At 38.5% G+C, this 20942-nt stretch overlaps 1 protein-coding gene and 1 long non-coding RNA gene across 10 annotated transcripts in view; both read right to left on the reverse strand.

Annotated features, from left to right (window-relative positions):
- The window catches only part of MYO16 (myosin XVI), a 370010-nt gene that overhangs the window by 258155 nt on the left and 90913 nt on the right, over window positions 1-20942 (reverse strand). For 7 of the 8 annotated variants that reach the window (XM_048328397.1, XM_048328433.1, XM_048328379.1 and 4 more), the window contains exon 2: window positions 8559-8822. In XM_048328397.1, coding sequence (XP_048184354.1) covers window positions 8559-8784 — 226 coding nt within the window. In that variant the 5' untranslated portion in view covers window positions 8785-8822. Of the gene's footprint in view, window positions 1-8558; window positions 8823-16934; window positions 17060-20942 lie in introns of those variants that run through there. The other variant, XM_048328407.1, reaches the window with a different exon arrangement.
- On the reverse strand, window positions 414-5400 carry LOC125338095. 2 transcript variants are annotated; one of them, XR_007208184.1, is made up of 2 exons: window positions 5278-5400; window positions 414-677 (listed from the first exon to the last, which is right to left on the reverse strand). It is a non-coding gene; the product is annotated as an uncharacterized LOC125338095 (long non-coding RNA). The 2 variants fall into 2 exon arrangements; XR_007208185.1 differs by lacking the exon at window positions 5278-5400 and adding an exon at window positions 4294-4412.

The raw sequence follows: 20942 nt of genomic DNA on the forward strand, positions 1-20942 counted from the left end.
ATAATTTACACACTGACTTTTCCAACTGCAGAAAAGCTTTATATCATAGTCCACCAAAATAAATATTTAAGAATTTTGAAAATGTGTTCAGAAGTAATTAAAAAAAAAATAAGAAAATGGGAGTTTTCACAAAGGTCCCCTTAAAAATATTTTGTTTTACACTTGCAACTGAAGCAACACTTACGATTTCTAGTTAATCAAATGTGGTTTTGTTTGGGTATGTGGGATTAAAGTTCAAGAATGGGCTTACCTACATAGAAAACAAGCAACACTATTCTTACACTTTAGAAATCTGTGATTCAAAGAAAAATCCAAAAGCTGAATTTCTAGGAACTCTGTATCAGCTTTTAGAGATGATCAACAAATCCTTCAGGGTGAACTTACAAACACCCAAAACCATCAAATGGGAATCATGAAGTTCAAACACGTATCTCAGTTTTTATTTATTCACAGCTTAAGCATGTGAAACAGGACTGCAAATAGTCCAGTACATACTCCTGTTTTCAAAACACAGTAGCAGACATACTGATAGCATTGAGATTTTCGTACAACAGTTCACTATTCATTCAACTTTCTACAGTTTATTATACTGTAAGCAAGACCAGCTGGATCCAATTTGCCTCTCAGGCCCCTTCCCCAGGAGAAAGCCATGCCAGGCCAGACACTGCTGGAGATACCTGTGGTGTGTGGACAGAAGGGGACAGAAGAGTCAGTGGGACAGAGAAATGCACCGAAAAAAATGGCTCTCAAAGCAATCCACAGGCAAAACCTCATGACAACATCATAACTCCATTTGATCAAAAGACAGATAAATTACACTTGGTGTGAATCTCCCTACTCAGGAGGACCCAAAATAGAGGGATGCTTTGTCTTTAATCCCTCTTACAGGCAGAGGATAGCTCTTCCAACCAAGGTAGTTCTGGGCACATGCAGAGACAAAAACTGCAGCTGAAACAAACCAGGAAAATTTCACAGCTAAGAGAAAACTAGTCATGGAGCAGAAGCACTCCTGTGCTTAGACAGTCCACGTGGAGAACAAAAGGGATGATTAAATCTACACCCTCAAGTCTATTCTTCACTTTTTGATATGTCATTCCTTTTTCTGTGAGCCTTACTTTTTCCAAATAAATAAGCATTCTATATTAGTAATCATACATATTTTCATCAACAACAAATCATTTAATATCCAGTTCTCAGCTTTACCAAATTACTAAAAATGTAAACACGTGGACAAAAAGCACATATGGAATCCTGTAGGAATTCAAATGCATTCAAATTTAATCTCCCTGTGATTTTATGATAGCTTTTGAAATGGGCTGCTTTAATTACTAAACATCTGTTACCCAATAACTAAAGGCATTATGTTTCCCTGTGTCATAACAAAAAGATGCCCTGTGTTGCTGAATTCAGCACGCATGGAGCCAAAGAAAGTTAACAACCATGCTGAATCTATAGGTTTGAAGCCTTGCCCTGGTTTGAAACGTGTCTCTACCTTCTGGGCCTTTGGAAAAGCTTCTTCATCAGTGGGTGGGTTGATTGATGCTTTATTTTCTATACACAGGACAAATTAAATCACTAGCAGCATGTTGGACAGTCAGCTGCATTAGTGTCATCCAAACTTACAGACATGATTCCCAGTCCAGAATGCATGAATTTGTCTTGTGAAAGCATTAATTTACAGTATATACTTTTCTTCCTTTCCAAAAGCCCCAATTCGCAAAATTTTTGTGTACTTCATTAATTTCATATGCTCTGATTAGTCTCTTGACTTCACTGTTCAGAGTTTACTGCTTATGTCTCTTAAGGATTGGACAATAAATATTAAATTGTATAAATTATCATACATGTGTTTTGTGATTTCTTCTACAATAGTTCCTAGAAAACCAACATTTGTAAATAGTCCCTTTTAGATTACTGTCTAATGTACATTTTCCTCCTCTGATTCAAGGGAAACTAACTGTAAAATCCAAAATAGCTCTGTGTGGGGATGTCTCCCTATTATTACATGCATAATGAATTCCATTTGCTTTCCCAGTAAGATAAAAATAGGCTTTAATGAAGTTTAGAGTGAGAGTAAATAGTAATCTGAAATTAAAATATATTAAATAATGCTTGAACAACCCTGAAACAAAGAACTATAAGATCTGAGAAATCTTTGATTTAAATTTTAAAAATGAGCATGCTAAAATAAGGAAATTCAGAGTACGCAATACATTTTAGTTCACCTGTAGTTCTGTTCTGAATGTTCTTGACCATTCAGAGTTTTAAACTCGTCAAACTGAAATTAGATTAAATTGATTATTTTTGGGTTCCCTCTTCATGATGTCACTATGCAGCACCTTACTAATCATCGTTATTTGTCTCATTTCCTAATAACTCAGGTTTTGGCCCAAGCTTTAATTTTTTTTTTATCTGGGAGCTTTCTTTTGTCATGAAGGTTACCTGTGCATGCTAAACACACTGGCTACTGTTTGCCATTTTATCCTTCTCAGGGTTGGAATAACTGCTAAAAGTGAGATTTCCCAAAAGCAAGTGTAAAATCAAAAGAAATCAAGAGTGCATTGAAAACTGGGAACAGTTACTCAGATTACACAACCAAATTCTGATTCACCAACAGTATTTATATTTCTGGCCTTTATGCCCTTGGTATAACACATGTATAACAAGTGTGTATGTCTATATATATATATATATATATATATAAAATATAATTATCCCATGCATTTAATTTTCCTCATCTATTATTCTTTATTATTATTATTATTATTTTAGCCCTGCCTCATCAGAAGGCTGAAGCTGTGACAGTATACAAAAGAAATGCTAATTAAAGTACCTTTGGGAGGAGAATGGAATGAAAGAAGGTAATATTAAATATTAATCATAAGAAACAAGGCAGGAAGATTTTTAAAGGTGGAAGCAAATAAGAGTGGATTATGATAACTTGGGATGGCACAAAAGATTAATCTGAACTTTCACACAGAGATCCTTCTCTTTTCCAGTCACCTTTTTTTTAAACTCAAGATGGAGTTATTTTTGCCTAATTTAAGGAAACTCTGCCTTAATTATAAGAACCTAACTTGAGAGATTTAATGTTACACTTGTTTTTCACCTCTTTCCTAAACATTAAGCATAATAATGTGTTTTATTACTTTGTGTTTCTGTAAAACTTTTCAATTACTAAAATTCTCTGTCTTTAGTAAACACATTCTTTTTTTCTCTTTCAGTCTCTTCTGGTAGCAAAGACGCCTCTGAACTTCTGACACACAACAAAGCAATCTTCACCCAAGGCATTGGTGAATTTTAAAAACCAGGCATTGCCATGCTTGGAGCCTTGCTTTCTAACCATTCATCCCAGCATGTGCAATAGGCAAAAATCAGAAAAGCTGTGATCAGTTTGAGAAGAGGAGGTATCATCGAACACGTAAAAAGGTAGGCTGAAAGTCAGAATCCTAACAGCAGACAGGCTACCTGAATATATTCCCGTTCTTCTTAATTATACAGGTGTTTGCTAAGGAGTCTGTGTTGCACACTGTTGCCTGACAACAGGTTTCACATAATGCAGCCTTGCACTCCTGTCACTACTGCCCACACCCTGCTTCTTCCAGCTGTTTAAAAAGACTGCTTACAAGGTCAAACCTGTTTGGTGAGGATCAATAAGTTTGCCCTGATATGTTTGCCAGACACAGTCAGTGCAAACCACTGCTTTCCAGGATATCTTGTGTGTAACCAACCAAGCTGTTTCTACTGGAAAAAGGACAGTAAAGCAAGCATAAGCAAGCCTAATGTAATAAGATGCAAAAATAAGAAGTCAGTTAGTAGATTTGAAAACAATGCAAGGACATAATAAAAACCTGGTTTATTTCAGCTCAGTTTCAGCCTCAGTTTTCTGTTTCAGATTTTTTTTTTTTTTCCAGGAATAGGAAGGATCATTATAACATCTCTGACACGTTCTCCTAACTATTGAAAGCTAATGGTGAACTCATTGCCACCTTAAATTAAAGATACATCCTTCTTTTGAATAGATTTTGTTTCCCCTCCCCAAGCCCTCTTTATGGCCCAAAGCTGTTCAGATGTAAATTACAGTTCAGCACCAGCCCCACCTGTACCCCCTTTTATGCTCACTTACACACCCTTTTACTTAATGTAACTGCAATTTATCGTAACATTGTACATTATACAGTGCTCATTAAAATAACTAATAATACTAAATAATGCCTTCCATTATATTGATTATTCCAAACTTTTAAAGTATCAAGATACTATCAATCTCACAATATTACATCTTTCACACACCTGGAGATACTGGCATCACAGGAGGGGAAGTGAGACAGGATTCCTGTTTTCTTCCCTGCACTATGAAACTGCTCTGCAGTCAATCAGCTGGGGCTAGGACCCAGTCCTGGGAGACCTCTCCCGACAGTGAACACTGCAGTAAAAGTAGGATATTGGTATCGTCCATTTTTTAAATCACCTTTTCCTGACATGCCCTGGTGAGAGAAGGGAGAGTAAGGCTGTCCCCAGCATTCTATCTCTAAAGGCAAAGGGTCACACTGGCAGCTCTGCAGGGTTAGGAAGAAGCTCTGGGAGAGTTGAGGAGGGCTGACTGAACCAAGCAGTCAATACAAAAGGACCAAGAACCATTACTAGAGACTCAGCATTATGCTAGCACTCACTCACCCTGGCATTTCTGCTATTTAGAATCACAATGCTGTCACAGAATCAGCATATTGCTCATCAGAAGGATGAAATGGGTTTAAATAGGGTTTAGGGAATCTGCATTTGCCTTTTGTAATGCTGATTTTCACAGGAGTACCTCTTTTGTCTCCAGACTGAATCTGATGGCCCTCTGCACTTTGTACCCTGACCTACCCCGACCTGACAGCAGGCAGACTTTATGGTACACATCATGACTGCATTACAATTTAGAGGTTTTATAACAAAATATACTTACTACATACAAAGATTTTCTGACAATACTACATTTTGAGTAATGCTGCAGGATGACTGAGAAGGTGGGTTACAGAATATACCAAAAGATGATAGAAACTCAAGCCAGTCCTGTAGTTTCCCCCCATGTTAGATTTCAGGTACAGGACTGTCAAGTCCACTTTTAGCTACTGTTTTAGTTGTAGCAAGCTTATCTATCAGTTCACATTTATTCAAAGCAGCCACTGTTTCTCACTGCTGTCAGTGCCAACAACTGCATCACTGCCTCAGGAAAGATGCATACCCCTTGATCTCCGGAGGCCCAAACACAAAAAAGATCCATTTGACTACCTTGTATTTGAAGCAGAAACTCAGACTGGGACTTGCTCAGTTTATTTCCTTAATACTCAGTTCATTTCCTAGTTGCTTGTAGATGAGTCTCAGCTGATGTGCAGGCTTAGCAAATACTGATGTATGACCTGTGTGTATCAGAGAAGATCTGAGTCCACATGGTAATCCCACATGTAGGTGCAAGCATGCCTAGTCCACAGTGGGAAGGAATGGGATGCAGAAGCCTGCTTGGCTGCATCTCCCATTTTGCAGTACATTTATATGACTGACGTCAGCAAGATAAATTTCCTGCTGTCCATTTTTATTAGGGATTTAACATCTCACAGAAGAAAAATACATAGGATTTATAGGAAAATTAACTAGAGGTATTCCCTTGCCAGCTGTAAAGATGTACAAAATCAGTGTCAAAAAACAGTGGACTCAGTTAATCATCAGCTTCTGCTTTTATATATGTCAACACTGAGAGTTAATAGTTGCAGAATCTCCCAAAATGCTCACTGCTTGTAGTGTGGGTGAATGAGGCCCATCAACAGCAGTAAAAACATATTGCTTTAAAAGAGAGATGCTGCAAGGAGACAGAGAAGAAGGATTCCCCTTCAATCTCCCTGGGTCAGATAAAATACTGAAGAACAGTTAAGAATAATAACAAAAAAATATAGTTAATAATTTCAAATGTCTCCAAAAAGAGCAAAGATACATCATTTCACTAGTTTTTAACTTACTGAGAAATCAAATGAGCATATATTTCATTCTTAAATTTGAGACAAAGGAGATCACCAGTAAAAATTTCTCAAAGCCCATTCTAAAATTAATTTTAGAGCAAACTAATGATCACTCCTGTTAGCATGCAGTAACAGCAATGCATTTGGTGCCCAGCAGCAGCTGCTATAGTAATTTTGAAGATATATTACATTTTTCATTAATAACAAAGACAATGAATTTGCAAGACAATCAATTTGCAGACTGAGTTGCAAAATGTCTCTGCACCAGCCACATTATAAATTCATCTTTATATATATATTAATGGTATCCAATTTATCTCACATACCAAACCAGAGCTACAACTCACCACTTCAGAATGTGCTGTCTAGTCTATATAGTTTATGATACACCAGCAAAAATGAACCACTGGACTTCACTTGGACAACTACTTCTATCCCATTGTACTGTTGTGCCCTCTTTTCACATTCTATACTACATTTTTTTGCATTTCATTAATAGAACTGCAAAACACCTTTCTTAGCTGTCTTTTACACCTATCGAATGCTGTTGATTGGTGAGCACATTTTAAAATATGATTAAATACACAAGAGAAATGGGTGGTAGCAAAAGCCCAACTTGCCCAGCTATACCTGTTTCAGTGGGATTACTTCAGGCTGTGTCTAGCTGAGCCTTATGGATTGACTCATGACTGTTTTGGGGCACTAGCTGTACTTCCAAACCACATTTTCCAGTACAGTTTTACCTGAAAGGGATCTACTTTACATCCTCCATAAAACAAGACCAAACACAGTAAATTGATGTGATATTTATTACAAAAGAACATGTCTAATTTGAACAGAAATTCTAACGTAGGTATATTCACTAAAGAGTCATGGTTGGGTGTTCCACAGCAACAATAGAAGGAAAGCGGCTTTCATGTCTGTGAGTTTAAACTTTGTTGTTGTTTTGGTTTCGTTTTTTTTTTTTTATGATAATCATTCTTAATATAGCATTTTTCACCCCAAAGCAAACAGGTCCTGGGAACATTTGGCTAAAAAACATCAGACAGGCACTTGCAGGTCCCCAAACTGCCTAAAGACAACAATCACACATTTTCATAGTCATGGGAAAGGACCATAGGCAACAAATTCAGGACTATGTTATCTGCAGGCTATTTGAGCTCCTTGCTTCTGGGGACCTATTTTATCTGTTTCAAGTGCAGGACACCATTTCTGGTTTTCCTCAACTTTTCTTTCGTCTGCCTGAGGTATCTTCCCTTTCTGCTTACGTTATTCAGTCTCAGCACTTGCTGAACTTTATATTCTGACTCAGGTGCAGCTCAAGGCCAAGTATAGGCAACACAAAACACCGTTGATGCCCTACTCCACTGCAGTAAACAACCCACATTTCTTCAGTGTGAATGTCAGAAATAGCCTCAAGTATCTGACTTTTACAGAATGTTAAAAGTCATACCAAGTATTCTGTTTGGTTTTTAAAGAAAGATGGAGCTATGGGAACATAGAAGAAGATCTTCCTTTATCATTCCTACACGCTCTAGGAGAGTGCAATGAAAGGTTGTGAATTTTATTTATAATTTAGTTATAAATAATGCCCTGTGCACTGACTTGAAAAGAACTTTTTGATCCATTTCCTCTAAAGATCTAAATGTGTAGGACTCTACCTCAGTGATAAGCAATGATAGTTAGAGAAAATGCACAATACAATGGAGATTCAGGAGTGAGTAAACAAGACATACCTAATAAAACTGATAAAAATTAGGAGAAACTTGTCAACTTTTTTGCATGATGTGTGTCTGTCTCAGAGTGTCCCCTTTTTACGCTGAGGTGATTACAAAGAACTGCCATAAAATCTTTTTGCAAAGGAGGTGCCAACAACATTGTATCAGATCTTTTCTTACATCCCTCCCCACCACACAACACTATGGGGATTTCTGGGGACTTCTAAAACTTGGGAGACTCTTACTGCAAGGTTTGGTTTACTTCTGAGGAGTAAATTACAAATTCCTCAGGTTACTATCAGCTGCACCAGGGATTCAGACAATGCCAGGAAACTAAAAACAGAACCCTTATGTATTTGAAAAGGACATAAACATAATTTCACAAACAGAGAGGTGACCTATCTGGTGTGACTATGGGTCAACATCATCTCCTTGCTCTAGACACTCCAGTGTCACTAACAGCAGTATCCCTTACTCCAGATTTTGGCTGAAATGAGAACCTAATTTTCAAAGTAACTTGTGTTAAATTCTATGGCTCATGTAAGTATGTAAGAGGCCACATATAATCACAGAATCATAGTCCTTACTTGCTTTGAAAGATATTAGTTTATATTAATCTCAAATTCATTAGGTTTCTGAGGGTTTATTCTCCACACCTTGTTCATTTCAGTAACAAGCTGTAATATGTTGTATGCAATACATGCTTGCATATTGTATTGAGACAATCACTTTATGATTAGTATTTTGTATTTTACCTAAAGATAGGTGAGCAGAACAAGTAAGCTCCTCCCCTGGAGCTTTAATTGTACAAAGGAAAATATCGTACAACATTAATAAGTACCTTCTTTATCATCATGACGTATGACTGCATCCTGTATCATATCAGCAAGATTAAAACGAACTCGTTGATTCTTTCCATGTTTCAGCTTCTTTCCATAGCCCTCCCGTTTTTGGAAAGCTTTTTCTCGTTCATAATATGCTTTTATTTGGTCACAGCGCATCCGCTTGACCAGCCGCTGCCGCTGGCCGAGGGGAAGGGACTCCAGCAAGCACTGCTCAATTTCCATCTCATGGGTCCGAAAAACATTACATAGCTGGAAACAGCCTGGAAGAAATTAAACATAAGCAAATTTAGATCATGCTTTCAAATGTGCCATGAAACCTCCACCAACTATTTTGTTGTTCTAACCATGTGTAAGTCCATCATGTGAGCTCCTCCTACTTGACCAAGACTGACTACAGAGAATCTATGTCATTTTCATTTACTTTTTGAAAACAACACATAACTCATTCCAATAAATCACTGATGCATTTTTAAAAAGCTGGCTAAGTTCATGTGAACAAATGTGAATAGAAGGAAGTCTGAAAGTTCCAACGTGTGATGGGCAAAATACCTAAATACTTCAAAACAATTCAAGTGGGTCGCATTTGCTTACAAACAAGAAACTACTATAAAGAGTAATGCTAGATTGATGCCCATGCTTCTTTTTTAATCATTTTTATCTTGCTTTAGGTTGGCAAATTCCTGTATTCAGTGAGAAGAAAAATCATCATATCATAATTTTAAGAGTTCATTAGCATGCAGTGGGCACTCAGGCAACTACTTCTTAAAAACATCAAAGTCATTTCAGATTCCTAATCACATGTATAACTTTTTTCTATTTTTAATTATTTTTTGTAGTACAGAGCCCTCAAAATTGATCCTTCTAATGAAACCATCAGATACTGAAACCTTCATGCAGAAACCAATCACAAATGTGAATCAGTTGAATCAGTTATTCCTAACATCCCCAGCACTACCTTGAAGTCAGATTCTTCTTTTGTTTTTACCATTAAATATGGTATTTTTATTGACATCGCAATAACACTAATGTTCAAGTATGTTCTCTTTTCCACTGAGAGCAAAGACTGTAGGAGACTGAGTGCTGCTAATTGCTTTTCAGGGGACTGTTATGTTACAAAAGGAGGCTAGTGGATTGTCAGATAATTTTATTGCCCAAGTCCTTGAAGGTGAATCCACATCCATCAAAAATGTGCCCACTTACTTGCAGTAGGGCCTTTTGATGTGGTGGCTACAGACCACAGACCACCCCATCACTTCTGATTCTCATGTTCTACTTTACATATATGAATTTCCTTCATATGGGGGCTAAGTGCTCAAATTTGTACTTTCTAAGGACTGACAGCAGCCCAAATGAGGGAGGTTTTCTCTCCATAGTTTGAAGGAAGACCTTTTGAAGGAAATGCAGACTCAATTCACCTTGGGAAGTTAAGAAATACCAAAATTAAGCATTACTGTGCAACTTTAATTAGACCTTATATTGTCTACCTGTTTTGTGTAGTTACATCATCAAAGGATCCCTATCTCATTCAGGGCACACCTGAGTAGTGCTGACTAAATGACCATTTTGTTTTCTCCTTGTTGGTTGATGCCTATTTATTCTACTGAATACCATTCAAACCCTGCTCTGAAGGCATAATTAACAATCTCCTGACAGGATTTTGTAAAGCTCACATCACCACAGCACATAAAAACATCACAAATACGTATTTTTTTTCATTTAAAAAAAGGACAACAGAGCATTCTTATCTGCATTCTCTACAAAGGAATTGAAAAACAATTATTTTCTTTTTAAATCCCTCATTTTGGGTGTCCCATTCAAGAATTTTATGTTTTTTTCTTAAAGTGTTTTGGTTTGCTTTAAAGGCATTCTATTCTATAACCTATTATGTATCAAAATTCCAAAATAAAATATTATCAAAATAATAGTCTTAGGTCTGCATGCCAGTCACTCTATGAATTCTATGTATAACATTATATATTTTTTTCTAAATAATTTGTTATATTATTTCATAAATAGAAGATAATACAGATAATATATTACATATTATATATTCCAGTAGATAGTGTATGTATTTACTATAAGTTACAAGCCAAGGTCTCAAACAAGACTTCCCAAAACTGAGAAGCACACATTTATCCAAAAAGTGCCCAGAGTGTCTCGTTGGGAAAATCTATGACAGAAGCAGACACAGAATACAATTCTACATGTCAATTACAATTCAGTCAATTACTTTTAACATAGGCTACTCTCTCCTTATAATTTCTGTTCCTTTCTTAGCATGCCCTTCTAGTTAGAAGAACATGAGTCATAAAACTAAAAATTGGAAACAAGTATTGGCTTGCATTAAGCCAAAATACAAACCCTTTCTTCTGGCATGTCAAAGCCAACAACTACTGCTGTATAAAACAAAATTTTCCACTTGACATTAAATGATATGTTTCATTTCATAGCAAAAATTATATGTTTTATTTCTTTTATTTCCTTGTTGGGAGACACAAGGAAATGAAAGGGTAGCTCTGTAATGCTGCAGAAGATGTAACTTTATTCCTGGCTTCAATCCCAGTGTTCAGAGCATTCAATCCCATAGAAGAGCTACACTCAGACCATACTCAGCCTGAGGTAGTTTGCAACTGCATCTTCTTTCTCTCATTATAGGACTGTGGAATAAGCAAACTTCAAGTCTTTTCTATTAGAAGTGTTCTGCTGTGTATAAAATATTTCAGTAGCCAAGCCTTTAGCCTACACAGGCTTTTTGGCTTGTAACACCCTAAGCTTATATCCTAACACTTCTAAATGTGGCTATAGTGCCTGCCAGCAAGGCTCACAGCCACAGAGGGAAAACCAGCTCACTGCATTAAACCGTTTTTGCCTGCAGCTGGGAGCCCACCCCTGCTCTGTTCATTCCTTCTTTATGAAGGGAAGAAGAAGCAGTCATGTGTGGGGAAACACAAAAGGTGCAAAGGTATTACAGCTGGTGGTTGGGTCAGTGGCTCTGACCCAGGAAGAGGTGACCGGTCCAGGGAGATGGTCCCGAAAGGAATCGCCTTCCCGAGGCCCGGTGTCTTCCCTCAGCTGCTGGCAGAGGAGCCCTTGCAGAGACTGTCAGCTCTTTAGTGATTGTCAGCTCATGATTTCAGCTCAGCTCTGCAAGGCAGCCTCCAGGCCAAGCCAGACCAGAGAGAGAGACGAGAGGCTCGTGTGGCTGGTTCCGCACGAAGGGAGCTTTATTGTTGGTCCATACTCCGGCGAAGGGGAAAGCCAGGGACAACAGCTCTCTCTGTCCCACAGGGGCAGAGGCCTTAGCTTTTATAGGGATACAGGGGATGGGTGAAGGCCAATGGGTTACAAAGGGTCTGCATGGGGTCTCCTAAAGGATTGTGGGTCTGTCTTTTCTCGCTGTGACCAAAGTGGTTGCCTTTCCAGGGAGTCCTGCTGGGCGATTACGAAATCTCTTATCTCAGCAGAGATCCCTCCAGGGCAGGGGCTGGGCAAACCCCACAGAAAGGATTTTAGGTGTGAGAAATAAAAGCAGGCTTCAGAAAATACAGCAAAAGGATTTAGGATTCAGCTTTGCCTGTGAAAACTAGAAGAAGATACAGTTATGCAGCACCAAGGACATTAAAACAATGGTTAGGGTTTCTAGGCTTGGCCTAGATAGATTTTGGAATTGCAAAAAAATATGCTTAGCAAGACAGATAAGTTTAAGCCTTATGATGGGATATTGTGCATTGTTATGTCAAGGCATAACAAGCCAGCATTGTATTCAACAGTCGTACGTGCGCTATTATCAATTGGTTAAGGCAGCCTTCTGTAACTTTTAGAAGCATGCTGATGGCTAAGAAACTTTTAAGAATGCTTTGCAACCGGGAAGTGTTTGGATGTCTCAGATGCATGAGCCCGGTACCATCTCTTGTGAGAGTGATGCCGAAATAAAATAATAAAAGGCTCCTGGAACGCTTGTCTGGGCTCCCCATTCCGTCTGTCAACAAGGATGCCGACAGCCATGCACTTGAGTTTCAACAGGCTGCAACTGAATTCGATGTTTATATTTTGAAAACTCAGCTGAAGCTGAGAATTGTGGCTGCTGTCCTAGTCATATCTGTAAATCTGCACTGTTTGCTAACCAAAGAGTTTAATGGTATTTTTGCTTTTCCTCATGAGCTTAGCTCATGTGCAGTCTCTCTTCTTAGGAGGAACTGGTAGTGCTCACTGCCATATCACAAATAAGACTGATGCAAGCTGTAGGACGTCTTTGCCATCACGCTGCTCTCCTCATCCAAGGCAAGAAATCAAACAAATCAGTTTAACATCTTGATCAAACACAGCACAGAAAAGATGCTCTCACAGGCAGATTCCAGTTTCAGGAAGGATATTCCTGGCTCACTGTCCTCTGCCTCTCCCCTGGGATGACTTTCAGCCTGTACGAGTATTTGTCTAGTTGCTCTGTGAAGAACAAGGCTTGACTGCTAGAACTGGCCTCACACAGCAGTTCCCAGCATGTGGCCAGAATCAAAACAATTCAGGCCAATTGAGAAAAGGACTCTTGATCCATTTGGGCACAGGTCTCAGCTGAGAAGTAATGAATTGCAGATGGCATTCTCAGCACATCTGGAACCTGATACATCCCAGATGAGATCAGTATCTAACTGAGGGTATAACAGCTGCAGGTCAGCAGCCTCATTAGATTAAGCTTGGATTAAAAAACATAGAAATGCAGACAAGGCAAGCTCCCTGAATTAATCTTTCAGGTGCTCATCTCTGAGGCATTCAACATTGAGTCCCAGTTTTAGAACCAGGCAGATCTCTGCTCTGTGGTCCTACTGAGCAGGGGAACTGATGATGGCACAAGAGGCAGAGGTTCTTTCGCACCTTGAGAGAGCTCAACTCAAACACAGACATGCTTCTGGAGGAAATTCTGTGGATTGCTTAGTACCACATGAAGCATGAGGTTATTCACTAACACTGGATCAGATAACTGTCTTGTCTACCAGTCTTGAAAGCCTCTGTTAATGGGCTCTACAAGTACTGGGTAAACTGTTTAAGTGCTGCACTGACTTCTATCAAAAACGCCTTGGGTTCTTTTGGTGGCCATTATCTCTTGTTACTACTGTCACTTTTGAGAAGACATCAGTTTTGTCATTTCTGTTTGCTATCCCAGTAGCCTTCCATTGCTCTCATTCTATTGCCTCAATGTCCATCTCACACTGAGGGGACCAAGACTAAACACATATTTGCAGGTGCAGTTTCACAAGCAGACAGTAAGTTCCCTCTATCCACTGGCCAAACTCCTTCGAACATAGCCCACTGTGTGGTTTGCCTGATTTATTATCAGTGCGTAGGGCTGGCTTCCATTCAACTTTGTGTCCATTGTAACCTCTGCACACTCTTCAGCAGGATTGCGGCTCAAGTCAGTCAGGTCCCAGCCTGTGCTGAGGTATGGGGTTAGTCTTCCTCAGGCATGAAAATATGCACTTCCCTTCTTGAACTGCCCAAAGTTTCTGTCAAGCCAATCCTCAGGATTAAGCTCTCCCATTCGAAGTATGCCAACTACTCTGTCCTAAGTGAGCATGCCAACAGCAGCAACAGCTTCAGCTGTAAAGAAACCCTCCAGGAAAAAATAGTTGCTAAAATCCGTAACTTTATTAGGTGGATGGAAACAGTTACTGCTTAGAGAATGACAACTCAGTCACAGTCAGACTCAAAAGCAAAGCTATTAGAGCCTCCTAAAAAGGTAACACAAGCAGTAGGTCTGTCCATCCTTTCCTTCTCCACACATGGGAAAACTGGCACAAACTGCAACGCTGAAATGGTACAAGAACACTGTATAAGCCCTATTCAAACAGCAGAAGATAGATGGAAAACATGATTCCAACCAGGGCTGGTTTTCACTGTGCTGGTCAGGAGGCAGTAGGGTAACAGGAGGAAAGATTTGTGGGTAGGGAAAAAAGTTGCCTTCTGAATCTATTTGCTTAAGAGTTTATATCTCATGACATAAGATATCAGATTTGAAGATTATTTCATGCAGTTCTTGCCTCAGTGCATGACAAATTACACTGATGTGCAGGGATTCGACAAGGTCACTGTGATGGTCATGGTATACTGCACTGGAGAACACACTGGCAGTGTCACCCACAAAACTGGAAAGGTTCACCAGGTTATCATTTATTTAATGGGATGTTCCAGACAAAAAAAAAACTAGAATAAACGTGATTTCCAGTATGTATATAGTTTTAAGGTCTGCATGTTCTGTATAAGCACACAATATAAAAAGCTCTATAAAAGACTGAAATATCAAAACCAGAGAAACTTTTACCATATTGCATTGATTACTAACTAGTACAGGACAAAAGAAGTCATTACCACTGTACCAAACAGAAAAAAATAGAAGAAAAAATTGTTTCAAGGATGCTTGCTAGTGAAGAGCTGCTTCACTGACTGGGTCCACCGTGAACCACAAGAAAGAGAAGAATCATTGTTTTAAAACAACATGTTCATAAAATTGTAGCAATTTACTCACAGAGAGCTTGACATCTGCATCACAAGACAAATTACAGTTTTGATCGTGCCTGTACAAACAAGCGATTTCTGACTAAAGAGGAACGGTTTGCTTTGAATTGTCACTGGTTCTCACCATGAAGAGGAGAGAAGGAATATTTTCTGACACTACAAGCACTAGCTCCTGAACAAAATGAAGAGAACAGGAAGGATGATAGGACATAAACAGAGAGGACGAATGTGATTGTTACAGAAATGTTCCTCCATCTCCTGCAGGTGATTTGAGCTCAAGTAACTTTACAGTAAGCAGGAACATTTTTGTCATACCTCTTTTCAGAAACCACATTGATACTGCTTTCCCTTATACTGCTTCTTGTGGCTTTATGACAATTAACTTTAGTCACTTGCTCTGGTATTTAAATTGGGAGACTAGTCATCCTAAAAAATGCACCTCAGATGGTAATTCACATTACATGGGGGTGATTATGTCCCTGTCTAATCTGGGTCACAGGTCAGGAGGCATTTCCAGAATGTGAAGGTGAATGCCTACATACATGTTCACACAGGCTCACATCTCTGCTCAGACATACTGTATTTTGACTTTACATGTGACTTTTCATTAAAGGCAAGCACACAAATCAAACTGCTGACTTTGCTTAATGCAGCGAGCATCTCAAATAAGGTGACACAGAATGATGGTGCATAATGCTTAAAATTACAATTTTCAAAATAGTAACAGACATACCTTCATTTATGCAAACATGCTGACTTGTATGATATTTTAAACAATGAATATTTGAAGTCCTGGGTATTTGCAAGACTATGGTCTTTATAGCATTGAAACAAAAAGGTTTAAAGCACCTGGAAAAATGGTAATCTGAGATTCCGAGAATGTATCTGCTTGACACTGCTACCAAAACCATAGCCTTTAAGCAGTTTAATTTAACTAAAGCAAAAAGGGTAAAAAACACTCTGACAAATACACTATGTTTAGTTTGGATCCTTTGACACCTAGCTCCTATCTTGGTCTATCCTTGCCAAAGATATGATATCAGGCCCTTTTCACAACTGCAATGAAACACCTACATTCTAATTTAGAAAACTGAAATTGTCCTGAATTGCAGAAAGATAAAATAGTTCAAAATTTCAACAACTTCAATAAATGTTTAAATAGTTTAGCATTCATTCAACAAATTAAAAAAAGGCACTTTTTTCACAAAGTGCAGCAGCTCTAAAGCTGGCTAGCTAACCATAACCACAGTACTAACAAAGATATGTGGTGTGCGGAGTTTGCCAATGTGGGAAAGGCATGCAATGAGCAGCGAGTGCTTTGGCACTTACAGATTCAGATACACGGATGGTGTAAATCAGTGCAGGTTCAAAAAGCTACATTAATGTGCACTCCATGTTCGTGAACAGAAGTCAGACCAGAAATCAAAGTACTGGCCCTTTCAGTAATGCACTTTGCTGTTATACATAATGACATTACTATACAGGAAGATTTTCTTCTACCAACAATGCATATTATTTAAATTTATTATTTAAATGTATTATTTAAATTTAATTAGAAATAGCAATTTATTAGTATTTAAGAAACTGAGATGAATTCCATATGAAATCAGTGATATAAATACTACTGTGTAACTGAAGTTGTGTCTGAATCACAGATCAATGCATTTTTTACGGGTGCTCTCTTCAGAAATCAGAAGTTAATACGTATTTTCTACTGATCTTACAGTTTCAAAAAGAAATGTGGCTAAGAATATTCACAGAAAAGGCTAGCTTAGTTTAAATCCATCTCAAACTGAAACATTAAGGTCAGCATCAAAATACATGGATTTGAAAATCCTTTGTTCAGCACAGGGAAAATTACTTACCATTTGAACAACCTCTCCATTACATGTATTAAGCTGTGAGTGAAGGGTGGTGCTTGTAACCACTCAGCCTGACTTCCACAGCTGAAAGGCTTCCATCAGGTCAGTACGGATCTGCTCACCGTAGTAATGGACTTGGTCCTTTTTCTTTTTTCATGGTTCCCATTCCCACCCCAAAAGCAGTTAATCATGAGGGAGCAGTATACGTGCAAACTATTTACCTTGTAAAGAATGTAAAGAATTCAATTAATGCCAAGTCCTCTGAGAATAAATTACATTGCAGTAAAGGAGCTGATGTGCTTTTCCTATTCTTGGCTCCCCAGAGCTTCTTTTGGATGTAATTAGAAAGTTAGGGCTCTTAAATGACACGATACACAAAGCTTCCGCAATTTCTGCTTAACATCCAATTCTGTCTTTGCTGAAGAGCAATCTTGAGCACATTCAAGCAACCATCCTCTTATAAAACGCTATTCCTGTATGCTGCTCTTCAAGAGCCTTTCGATGTGACTAGACTGGTAAGTAGGAACTGCAATCAATTTCCAGCTTGATACCAAGGAAAAGTTACTTATCAGGTGCTATTTATCAACTCTACAGGCTTCCTAACAGACTCTGTTATCTATCTATCAGCAATTCAGTGAAGTTACAGTGCCATTTTCTAAAAATTTATTGTATTTAAATCAAGGAATCAACCAGTTTGGGATCTTGCCATTGCAGTGATAGAAGAAAGTCTGAATAATACCTAATTAAATATAACGGAGGGCTCTGCACTGTCATTTGTGATTTATGCCATGGAGCAGTCTGTGACATATGGAGATTTTATATTCTAGGTAAAATTCATTAACAGTGTGCCAGCTTATTCAACAAATGCAGCCAAACTGCTTGCCTGTGCATTAGCCTTAAGTGTAATAAAACACAGGTTACAAACAGATATGTATGGGGTTCTTCCCATCTTTTAGAAACAAAAAAAAATCATTTCTTGTGTCTGTTTTTGATGCGGGGAATTCACAAGTATGAATGGTCTGAAATAAAGTCTGTAGATCCCAGAGCAGTAGTCCTCATCTGTGGATCACATCCAGAAACTACAGGAAGGCAAGTAAAATGAAAATACACTATCTGGTCAAGCTCATACTGTTTATTTTGGTAAAGCTGCTATCTCCATCTCCTTTCTACTGCCATCATCCTTCTGTACTCCCTTGGAGGATGAAACAAAGGTGCAGTCACAAACCCCAGCATACTTCAGGCAATTTCTCTGGCGAACATCAGAACCTTTCGTGAAAAAACTATGACACCATTGTCTGCTCTGGAGCACTAGAGTTTCCAACTAGAAAGACTGCACAGTCTCAGATATGTGTAAAACACATTAACCCATTCATCTCATAGACTATCCCAGAAGAGATTTTTGAAGACAAAAGTCTGTGCTCAAGGTGGATTCAGGGCTTTATTGTAGCATCTTCAAATAATGACTATTCAGACAATAGGTTGAAACACTTCTCTTTTGGACTTTAAGTAAGTCTTTTGAGCAGTCAGCCATGAAACTTAGGGTATAAGTATTCCCTGACCAAAAAAAAAAAAAAAAAAAAAAAAGAAAAAGAGAAACAGAAGAAAAAAAAGCTTGTCAGTTAAATGAGTTAAATGTTGTATACCAGCTCATGTTCACTAGCGAAGGTTCAAGCAGAACAAACAAAACACATCTAGACAGCACAGCACACAGGCTTAGTTCTCCTTTAATTATGCTGTGCTCTTGTGCTCTAAGACATAATTATCTTTTTTTGTGGCTTTTGCACAGTGTCTAAAGTGAAGACTGCACTGCAACGGAGAAAGGTATTTTACAACATAAACACAAAAGTGTTTATATATGTTCTAGTAAGTAGTAGGAGGGTATACGTAGGCAGGGAGCAGTATTTGAGGCTACAAAGCCTTTTGAAGTAGATGGAAGATTGCACAGGGGATAGAACACACAATGTGGGGGTACTTCATCTGCCCTGTCTATTGGGAGAGATCTCTAGATACCAACCACAGCCTTTGCAATAGAGAGGACTAGTAGGGACACTTCAAAAATTATCCAGTGAGCTACATAACAATGCTGTAGAACATCAGAGGTCCAATGCCTTTCCTTCATTGTTTCTGAAGTGTAGACACACCCTCTGAAGCTTTTCCCACTGCCACCTTATCTTTCTTTTCCTGAAAACAAGGTAAGTGGTGCAAAGTGTGCATGGCATTGCATTTCACCCAAGTGCCGTGGTTTCAGCCTGGCCACCAAGCCCCACACAGCCACTCACTCACTGCCTCACCAGCAGGATCGGGGAGAGAATTGGAAGGGTAAAAGAGAACTCATGGGTTGAGATACAGACAGTTTAATAGGGAAAGCTAAAGCTGCACACACAAGCACAGCAAAACAAGGAATTAATTCACTGCTTCCCATGGGCAGGCGGGTGTTCAGCCATCTCCTGGAGAGTAGAGACCCATCACACATAATGGTTATTTGGGAAGACAAACTCCAGCACTCCAAATATCTCCCCTTCCTCCTTCTTCTTCCCTACTTTTTATACTGAGCATGGCATCCTGTGGTCTGGAATATACCTTTGTCCAGTTGGGGTCACCTGTCCTGTCTGTGTCTCCTCCCAACCTCCCACGTACCAACAACTTCCTCCCCAGCATGGCTGTACAAAAGCAGAAAAGGCCTTGGCTCTGCGTAAGGCCTGCTCAACAATGAAAAAAAACACCTCTATATTATCAATCCTGTGTTCAGCACAAATCCAAAACAGAGCCCTGTATTAGACACTGTGAATAAAATTAACTCTACCTCAGCTGAAACCAGCACACCAAGAAAAAGAAACTTGGAGCATGCTTAGATTTCCTTGCAAGATATTTGACATGACTTGGTACCTTCTATGACAAGACATAATGGTTTTTAAGCTAAACCTGACATCCATACAGTAGAAAAGCCACATAACAATTTCTAACAATAATGAAATAGTTTTATAACATTACTAGGCAATGTAGTACTCACTTGTTTGAATAAATTGTGTCATGATTAACCTGGTTTTGAAACATTTTCCTGCAACTAGGTAATGAGTTTGGATATTATCATGGGGAGAAAAACTAGAAGATGCACACACACAAGTAACATAATCACAAAGACTTTGTTTCCTTAGGAAGATCAAAGCAAAATATGCTTATGTGTTTCCCAAAGCTTAATGACAAAGCAGCTAATTTTTTTTTTTTAAAGAAATAGTCCAAGTCCCTATGACAGGATCTGAAGAGAGAGCTTAAAGCAATCAGAAAAAAACAGTCATCTGATTAACACTGAATGCACTAACACATTTTTTAATACATATCCATATATAGGCAACTTAGAAGACAAAAAAATTGGCTGTTTGAGCTAACCCTTATAACTTTGGGATCTATGAATTTATGTCACTTTTTATTTGGCATTTTCAGAAGCAAGCAATGTATATTTGTTAGAATAATAAAAAATACTAATTAATGCTTGTCACTTGCAATGCCTGTGAGGAAATAGCATCAGAATATTTGGTCATATTTGAATGATCTAAATTGCTGTAAATCACACCAACAGCAAGTAAAACTCAATAAGCTCCAAATCCAAAGGTAGAACGAAAATGAAGAAGATCTGAGCTTGCCAAATGACAATAAAAAAAGATAAGAAGGAATAGTTGAGAAGTCCTCTAGAAAAAAATAGCTCCTTCTAGTCCTTGCACAGACCTAGCTGTCTTTATTTGGCTGCAATACAAGACTTGTGAAGTGACAACTAAGCTTTGAAGATAATAGTTATTTCCTTACAGTACGTTAAATGGAGATGTAATAATACACTGATCTCTAGCCCACACTGTCAGATATAGGATACAGAGGAGGGGAGGATGTGCACCTGGGAAGAGATGCACTGGAAAATTCTTCCTGTCACCACAGTATAATATAAAAGGTTTGTCACACAGGCACTTACCACAACAAGCAGTGAAAAACACTAAGACTCTCACTAATACTTGTAAATCT

The sequence above is a fragment of the Corvus hawaiiensis genome, chromosome 2, assembly GCF_020740725.1.
Source record: "Corvus hawaiiensis isolate bCorHaw1 chromosome 2, bCorHaw1.pri.cur, whole genome shotgun sequence".
In the NCBI taxonomy this organism is placed as follows: Eukaryota; Metazoa; Chordata; class Aves; order Passeriformes; family Corvidae; genus Corvus; species Corvus hawaiiensis.